The 10,000-nt window shown below is 37.8% G+C and overlaps 1 protein-coding gene across 1 annotated transcript in view; it reads right to left on the minus strand.

The window, feature by feature from the left end:
* Window positions 1-10,000, minus strand: part of arhgap45a (Rho GTPase activating protein 45a) — a 31,015-nt gene that overhangs the window by 14,232 nt on the left and 6,783 nt on the right. The window contains 3 exon segments of the mRNA XM_083526278.1: window positions 976-1,048; window positions 2,159-2,243; window positions 5,236-5,376. Coding sequence (XP_083382404.1) covers window positions 976-1,048; window positions 2,159-2,243; window positions 5,236-5,376 — 299 coding nt within the window.

Below are 10,000 nucleotides of genomic sequence, written 5' to 3' on the forward strand. Positions count from 1 at the left end.
GCAGATAAATAGACAGTTGGAAAGATGTTGTACATTTACTCGTGTTACTATAATCAAGTAGTTTTTTGTGCACTTTTACTTTAAAGTAGTGTTTCAAATCTGTAATTTTTATTTCACTTATATATATAATTTTTTAAGTATTGCACTTAACTCCATTTTAAATCAAATCCTTTACCAGTAAATAAATAAAAAAACGAAAGGGGAAAACAAATTTGCACTGATTCACTGATGGGCAGAGGGCAAACGTGTTAAATTCACAAGAAAGAAAGATGGAGATGGAAGTGACAGCTTTCAGTGATGCAGCTGAAAGCGAAATGCTGGATTGAAAGTCGATCAATGCGCGTGCTCACGGGCTGCATTTGCGTTTTCTCTCATTTTCATTAAAAGAACAGGAAATTGTTTCGTTTTTTTTGCTGAGAAAGTGCAACTTTTAGACATTAGACTCAAGTTATGGTCTGTAATGTTTTTTTATTTTTGTATTATTGCACTTTCATTTGTAAAGGTGTTCCTTTAATTAAAAACAACTAGTTTTTATCCTTTTAGTTTTTTCCTTTTTGGACTACACTAAAATCCCCCACCAAGACTGCTGTTAAAAAAGTCGATAGATTTGACTCTAAACTTTAAATGAGCAATTTTTGACTTTTACTTGAGTATTTATTTTTTTAGACCGGTAACTTTACTTGTACTTCAGTAACATTTCATTGAAGTAATAGTACTTTTACTTGAGTAGAATATTTTATTATTCTTTCCACCTCTGATTATACACGAGTTACAATTAATTTAGTCCTGATACGATTTTTCATGTTGTCATTAACGCTGATAAAAATGTCCAAACTTCCATTAATGTCCTTAATATCAGGAACATCGCAGCACCACTGCATGCTGTAATGACGATGCAGCCATGTTTACTGTCAACACTTTCATCTAACTTTTCAAGAATTGCCTCCCCCCAATCAAACACACACTCCCTCTTACCCTGCTCTTTTCAGTAGGAGGCAGAGACAGGAGGGTACTGCTGTCCACTTCACCCATCAGCAGCTCAGATACGCTACACAAAAACAAACAGACAAACTTAAGCTTAGTATCAATGAAGCTTGCTTTCCACACTGGAACCTGTAGTTCTCTACAGTTTGATGGACATGTGTGACTGCAGTTAAAAAAAACAGGAGGATGGTTTCCGGGTTAAACACAAAATCATATAAGTAAGGAGTAAATAAACTTAGTGATGTGCTGTTATAGGTTAATAATCATTATATCCAAAGTTGACCAAATCAGACAATAATCAAAGTGGTACGAAGCAGACCATCCGGATGATGTTTTATTGATCTAACAACAAAGCAATTTGCTGACAAGGTGCATTTTTTAAAAATCTCTGTATAGTTACATATACCGTTGCTGAATTAAAGGTGGAAATTAAGTCAAATCTAAGACTTTTTAAGAGGTTTTTCAGACCATTAAGAATGAAATTTAATCTCACGACATCAAAAACACACACAAATACGTTGTAAGCAACCGGACTTCACCATCCTTTTTATAAATTTTTTTCTAAGCGAAGTATCGATAAACATGCACAAAAATGTGATTTTTTAATTGTAAAACTTTTTTCCCACAGAAACCCTGTCATAAACATTTAAATGCTCTCCTCATTGTGCAATAAAAAGTAGTATTTTTCTGTGCAATAATACAATTTATTTATTTGTTGTTTTTTATTAAAAAAATGTGCAACATTACTTTAACTTATTATTTTTCTTATCTTAATTAATTTTTATTTTAATTATCTTCAATAAAAAAAAAATTATAAATGTGCGACTGGAAGCTTCTGTCACCAGAACGTAATGAAGCACTAAAGCTCTTTCTGATTCTAATTCATATAAAACTATAGTCAGATTTGAGAACTCAAAACAGCACCGTGTGTTAGTGCCAACTTGCTGTCAACACACTCCGAGAACTCGCTCACACATTACGTGCTCCTACACAACCGTAACTGATGCAACAGCACGAATGTGGATATTAAGGAAAGCAGAGAGTTCGCAGCTGATGAGGTTGCTGTCGGGAACCGGTCACCCCCCGGATTGCGTTGCAGTCTCGGTGAAAAAAAGGGAAGTTTTGACATGGAATAAACAAGCACATGATGTAGCTCAGACACGATTGCACTCACTTGCTGCTGAAGGCGACGGCGATGGTCTCGATGGCTTTTTCAAAGTCCTTCTTCTGTGCCTCATTGCTGCCTTCATAACTGAAGCCTGTACACAATACACGTGAAACAATGGCGTTTGGCGTGTAAATGGTGCATGAGACAATGCTGTGAAAAGTCCGTAAACCTCCTCATACTTACTTCTGCTTGCCGGGTTACAATAACTCATACGGCAGCTTTGGAACAATTGCATTCCGTAAAAAAAAATAAAAAAGAAGTGCTGTATTTTACAAGTAATGTTTGCTCCTTAATTAAACATTTTTCAGATTAAAATGGAATAAATTGCACCATTTTGGCTCGGTACATTCGGTTAGCAGTTGATTTTGTTTTGTTGAAGTTACCAACCGTAGCCTGTTACTGCTGGTATGTTCAGTTAAAAAAGAGGAACAGCCTCCTGACCAGATACTGTGAGGGACAAATCAGAACCCCGAGCTCCAGTAACAGACAGACTGCATCAATATATCAAGAAAAATATACTCTGAAAACACGTGCAAGCAAGAAAGAAAGATGTGTATGAAAATAAGAAAGAAAGAAAGAAAGAAAGAAAGAAAGAAAGAAAGAAAGAAAGAAAGAAAGAAAGAAAGAAAGAAAGAAAGAAAAGTAAAAAAAAGGTTGTGAGAGAGAAAATAATAAAAGAATGAAAGAAAAATGCAAGCAAGAAAGAAAGATGTGTATGAAAATGAAAGAATGAAAAGAAAGAAAGAAAGAAAGAAAGAAAGAAAGAAAGAAAGAAAGAAAGAAAGAAAGAAAGAAAGAAAGAAAGAAAGAAAGAAAAGTAAAAAAAAGGTTGTGAGAGAGAAAATAATAAAAGAATGAAAGAAAAATGCAAGCAAGAAAGAAAGATGTGTATGAAAATGAAAGAATGAAAAGAATGAAAAGAAAGAAAGAAAGAAAGAAAGAAAGAAAGAAAGAAAGAAAAGTAAAAAAGGATTGTGAGAGAGAAAAAGAGAAAAGAATGAAAGAAAAATGCATGTGAGAAAGAAAGAAAAATACAAATAAAAAAAGGTGTGTGAGAAAGAAAGGAAGGAAGAAAGAACTTTTACTTTTCACGTGTACAGTATATCACAAAAGTTAGTGCACCCCCCACATTTTAGCAACTATTGTAGTAGATCTTCTCAAGGGACAATACTATAGAAATGAAACTTGGATATATTTTAGAGTATCAATGTGCAGTTTGTATATCAGTACAGATTTTTCTGTCCTCTGAAAATATATCCAACATACAGCCTCTATAGTCTTAATAGCTGGCAAACAAAAGGGAGTACACCCTAAGTGATAACAGCTGTACGTCATGTAATCATGCAAAGCCACATGTCTTATTCATCATGTTCACGCTTTTGTCTGCTTGACAGGACCATACATATTTGTGTATCTTGTATTAGCAGTTAGATTCTGGTGCTTTGAGTACAATTCTCTCATACTGACCACCGGATGTTCAACATGCACCTCATGGTAAAGACTCTCTAAGGACTTTAGAATAAGAATTGTTGTTCTCCACAAAGATGGCCTCGGCTATAATATCTCTAACACCCTGAAACTGAGTTACAGTACAGTGGCCAGGGTCATACAGAGGTTTTCCAGACATTACTCAGAAAAGACCTTGCAAGGGTCCATCAAAGAAGTTGAGTCCTCGTGCTGTGTGTCAGATGCAGAAGCTGATTAAAAAAAACAGATGCATGGGTGCTGCCAGCTTTGCTTTAGAGGTTGCAGAAGTGGAAGGTCCGCTTGTCAGTGCCCAGACCGTATGCCACACACTGCAACAAGTCGGTTTGCATGTGTCTGAAGGTGAAGATGATTGAGTGGCCAAGTATGTCTCCAGACCTGAAACCTATTGACCACCTGTGGGGCATCCTCAAGCCCAAGATGAAGAAGCGCCATGTAACTAACATCCGACAGCTCCGTGATGTCATTATGGAGAAGTGGAAGAGGATCCCAGCAACAACCTGTGCAGCTCTGCTGAATTCCATGTCCAGGAGGATTAAGGCAGTTCTACATAACAATAGCGCTGACACAAAACACTGACACTTTGGACACAGTTTTGACATGTCCACTTAGGGTGTACTCACTTTTGTTCCCAGTTATTCAGACAATAATGGCTGTATGTTGAGTTATTTTTTAGAGAAGAGTATATCTGTACTGCTATACAAACTGCACATTGACTACTCTTCCTTTCACTTTTGTGAGTTACTGTACGTTACAGCACACTGAAATTCTTTCCTCGTGTATCCCAGTTTGTTAGGAAGCTGAAGTCAGAGCGAAGGCTCCGTCATGATACAGTATCCCTGAAGCAGCAACCCTCAAGGACCCAAAAAGGGCAGCCTGGTGGTGCTGGGGTTTGAACCCTTAACCTCAAGAGCCCTAACAACTGAACTACCACTTTCCATGGGGTCCCAGAATGGAATACCGAATCGGCTAAGGGGGACTGTGTGTACTGTAAACACACTGGAGTCCTGAGTCATAAATAAGTTCAATTAAATGTCATTAGAATGGTGACTTGTGTGTGTATAGTGCGTTAACCTGACCCAAATCTATTACCATTTTAGATTCAGATTACCATACCAATCTTTATTCATAAAAAATAATAATAATAATAAAAAAAAATAAAATAAAAAAAAAAAGACATTATAAAATTAATTTTAGTTTTAAAGCGATCAGGCATAACATTTGACCAGCATGGGCACCCTGACTGGTCTGTGGCTATGTAGCCCCATACGCAACAAACATCTCGAATTGCTAAAAAAGTGAATGCTGTTAATGCTCGATGGGTCAGGACTGTTTTGGGGGACCAACACAATAGGCAGGTGGTCATAATGTTATGCCTGATCAGTGTATATACACCAATTCTCTTTCCAAATTCCAGTGGAAGCACTGTGAGAGCTGCTACTGTAGAAAATTCACCCGATTTTATACAGATTGTAAGTGGGATGATAAGTGTGGCTACTGATCTCCTCCCTGTTTTGGAAAAAGATTGAACCAGGTGTAGATGTGGAGCAAAAACAAAGCAAGATTTGTACATGATTTTGTTTTTCAGCAGCACTGACCTTTGACCTGTGAGATGAGCCGACCAGCGGCGGTGAGTGTTTCCACGGTGTTGAGTAAAGGGTAAGTGCTGATCACCTGCCGCAGGATGCGCAGCACTTCACCCAAATACTCGTGCGCTACTGCCCTCCGAGACTCTTTATCTACAAAGAGAACGAGAAATGCAGGAGTTGTATTTAATCACATTAAACAGATCACTTTTTTTTTCCATGCAAACAAGATGAAGTCATACTGATGTGTTTCCATTCTTTGGTTTTGCACCACAAGGCTAATGTTAGTGAATAATTGAGGTCAGTCTCACCGTGACCTTTTTAAATACTGGCTTTAACACGTGCCCATGGTACGAGTCGCTGTAACCAGTTGTGAATGTTAGAACATTATCGTGGCAGTCACCAGAATGCACTTGATTTGATTTTGTTGAAGTTACTAACTGTAGTCTGTTGGAATGTTTAGTTTTTAAAGAGAAACAACCTGCTGACCAGATACTGTGGGGGACAAATCAGAATCACAAGCTCCAGGAACAAACAGAGGTATCAAAATATTTTAAAAAATCAAATAAAAAAAAAAACCTCTTACTGAAAAGAAAGAAAGAAAAAAGAAAGAAAAAAATTAATATGTTTGTGAGAAAAAAAGAAAAAAGAAAGAAAGAAAGAAAAAGAAAGATGTTTTGTGAGAAAGAAAGAAAAATGTTTGTGAGAAAGAAAGAAAAAAATAAATAAAGAAAGAAAAAGAAAGAAAGATGTTTGTGAGAAAGAAAGAAAAAAATAAAGAAAGAAAGAAAAAGAAAGAAATATGTTTGTGAGAAAGAAAGAAAAAGAAAGAAAGAAATATGTTTGTGAGAAAGAAAGAAAGAAAGAAAGAAAGAAAGAAAGAAAGAAAGAAAGAAAGAAAGAAAGAAAGAAAGAAAGAAAGAGAAACATGTTTGTGAGAAAGAAAAAGAAAGAAAGATAGATAGATAGATAGATAGATAGATAGATAGATAGATAGATAGATAGATAGATAGATAGATAGATAGATAGATAGATAGATAGATAGATAGAAAGAAAGAAAGAAAGAAAGAAAGAAAGAAAGAAAGAAAGAAAGAAAGAAGAAAAAAAAGAAAGAAAGAAAGAAAGAAAGAAAGAAAGAAAGAAAGAAAGAAAGAAAGAAAGAAAGAAAGAAAGGATTGGAAGCAGGAAAGTGGTGAATAACACATGGGGTCATGGCGTGTACAGTATGTGGGGGTCACTACCTCTCTATCCATCGGCTGCAGACTAAATGCACATGTTTAGGGCAACAGTGTATCTTATTATCATCAGGCTGTTTGTACACAATAATGTTTCCTGCCACACTGCAGAAACGCTTCACGAATGGTTTGAAGAACATGACGGTTACAGAGTTGAAGGTGTTGGCCTCCATATTCCCCAGATCACTAGAGGCACCATCTTACAACTTACAGCACTTGATGGATCTGCTGCTAAAGTCTTAGCAGGAGACACCACAGTAAAAGGGCTGCGTTGGGATTGCGGGACCCGACGCAAATCACGTGTGAGCATGCGGTTTCACGTTTGCGAGATCGAGTGGTCAAAAAAAATACCGTATAGCGCGAGTATCGCCGTCCCGCGGATGCTGCTAGTTCTAATGTTTTGTTCGAAAACTGTTTATAAATTAGTTTTTTAAAGGTCAATGAAAAAATGTAAATCCCAGGGTGTTTGTCGTGTGTGGTGCTTCATGGTTTATATCTGCTATAATTCTGTAAGTTAATTGTAGCCCTAATGTTTGTGTAAATTTGTGCACAATCTTTATAAGCTGTGACAGAATATTTGAGAGCGCGGGCAGGAGTGGACAAAAATCGTGGGAACGGGACACACGTTGTGGGAGCGAGCGGTAATGGCCGGAAATTCAGCGGGAGCGGGCGGGGCTCTAAACCGCAGCACTCCTCCAGAAGAATTGTGGAATCCATGTCTTTATGAGTCAAAGCCATTTTGGTGGCACGAGGAGATGTTACACAGGTGGTGGTAATGTTATGCCTGATTTGTGTATTTGTCTTGGAATTTAATGAAAAGATGAAAGCTCTTTTTTTCTGGGCAATTTTCTAGCCGATTCCCACTCACCATGGCAGCAACCACTGAAACACATGAGCTAACCAGCGAACACAGAAGGTGTGTTATCTTCTGGCTCTTCCTTTTAGTTTAGTGCCATAGATGGTCTTGCAGGAGTTCCTGACTGCACCTGACCACACCATAGTGTCTTTAAAAGTTTACGAAACATTAAGATTGCTTAAGAATCCTTATTTCTCTCTCCCTGTCATCCTTCTTCTCTCCCCTTTTCTTCTTCTCAGATCTGCCTGATTCATCCTGATCCAGATCTCTTCAACTGGAAACCACTGTGCACCTACAGATGGTTCCACCTCAACAGCCTGAAGGTCCATTAAATTACTGAGCAACTCAGGAACTTTGAGAATGGATTTGAACTGTAATTAATAGCAATATATTAATATGGCTCAGGACCACGAATTGCACTGCAATAAATGGACATTCGGTGCCACCAAGATAAGGATAGTTTTCCATTCGAGTGTGGTTCCTTCCTCTCAAGGTTTCTTCCTCATGCCATCTAAGGGAGTTTTTCCTTTCCACAGCCACCACTGGCTCACTCATTAAGGACAAACTTACAATTATAAGCAACACACTTATACAGTATACATACTTTTATAACCGCTTTAATTGTGTAGTTCAATTCAAAACATTTTCACAACAAACATTGTCTCAAAGCAGCTTTACACCAATAAAGCAGGTATAAGATTGTAGAAGGAATAAGAAAGTTTACTGTCTATAAGTGTGTTCCTTATAATTGCTTATTTCTGATGAGCAAGCGATTGCTGACAGTGGAAAGGAAAAATTCTCTGAGATGGTATGAGGAAGAAACCTTGAAAGGAACCAGACTCAAAAAGGAACCTGGTAGGCACCGAATGTCCATTCATTGCAAAGCTGCTTTGAGAAAATGTGCATTGTTGAAAGGGCGATACAAATAAAAAGAAACTTTAAATTTTTTTAAATTTGAAAGTGCTATCTGCTCTCTTCCACATACACCAACCCAAAGTCACCTGTGATTGGCTAGTGTCACTGTGTAGTTATATTCTAGTATATAAGCATACACAGACCAGGCATGACATCATGACATTAGAACATTATGAGCGGTGAAGTGAATAAACCTGATTATCTCTTCATCATGGCACCTGTTAGTGGGCAAGAGATATATATCATGCAGCAAGTGAACATTTGGTCCTCAAAGTTGACGTATTAGAAGCAGGAAAAATGGGCGAGCGTAAGGATTTGAGTGAGGGCCAAATTGTGATGTCTAGACGTCTGGGTCAGAGCATTGAACTAAATGAAATGTTTGTGAAAACACAGGAAATACACTACACAAAATGGTCTTCACTGAGCACATAGATCTTCAGACTGCTGTAAGTGCATGAGGAAGTGGTGCAAAAACTGCCATTTCTACTCGGTATCTGCCGTTTCACATAAATCTTTTGGTTGTGGCTTACACGTCTATATTCGATCTCGAGGCACAACTGTAGCCCCTGACATAAGCGTAAACTAAATGGACAAGATAATTACGACGATTGTAAATGCCAACAAACTTGTTAGTGAGATTCGGCAGGCGCAACATTTGTAGTCAGCAATCAAGAACAAAGGAAATCCTGACATTACTTCGCACAAATGAAGCCGTATTATGAAAGCGAGTTCAGCTCGGGCTACTGAAATCTCATCCTCTCCTGGGAAACAAAGGAAGTTGTTCTGTTTCACAGCGAGGCCTTTGTGCTATTCGCTTCAATCACAGAAATGCATCTTTCGTGTGTGTGTGTGGGGGGGGGGGGGGAAGCATCAGCAATGCAGAGTAAAAAAAGAAAGCGTGCTACATTTTTAAACAATTGCTCATCAGATCCACTTCAAATGAGCAATACGGCATCTGTTACTTCTTCTTTGAGCTCAAAATGAAAGAAGACTTCAGACAGAAAACACGACATGGATGTTTGTTTTTTTTTAAACATTTCGAGTCAGGTGCTACATGTTAGGTGTCAGATCATAATCTGACACCTAACATGTAGCACCTGACTCGAAATGTCCCCAGTAACTGCTCCAGCGCTTCATGTTTTCCAGAGAGATTATGATGCGTGTAAAAGGGGAACGTCCCTGCTCACCTCTCACACACAGTTCACTATAGATCTACAGCTCAGGAGTGTCTGAGTCACTGAATTTGCCCTCGAATAACTTCTTAAAGCTCTACATGATTTGGTGGTTTGTGCAGATAAAGCTCACAAACAGAGAGCATGTGAACATCTCACACCACAAGATCCTGTGACCAACAGCACTAATGTTGTTATTAAAAAATCGAACATCCAAATAGCAATGTATAACCACCAAACAGACATTTACACCCAGTGGGACATGTGACCCAGACAACAGCTATGTGATTCTGCAATCTGCCTCTGATATGTTAATCCACATCTGGCTCTAATATTAATTTGTCCCTAATATTAGTCCACATCTGGCTTTAATATTGAGATGTCCATGTTATTAATCCACATCTGGCTTTAATATTAAGATGTCCATGTTATGAATCCACATCTGGCTTTAATATTAAGATTTCCATGTTATTAATCCACATCTGGCTTTAATATTAATCTGTCCCTGATATTAATCCACATCTGGCTCTGATATAAACCTGTCCCTGATATTAATCCACATCTGGCTCTAATATTAATCTGTCCCTGATATTAGTCCA

Source organism: Silurus aristotelis, assembly GCF_946808225.1.
Source record: "Silurus aristotelis genome assembly, chromosome: 22".
Lineage (NCBI taxonomy): Eukaryota > Metazoa > Chordata > Actinopteri > Siluriformes > Siluridae > Silurus > Silurus aristotelis.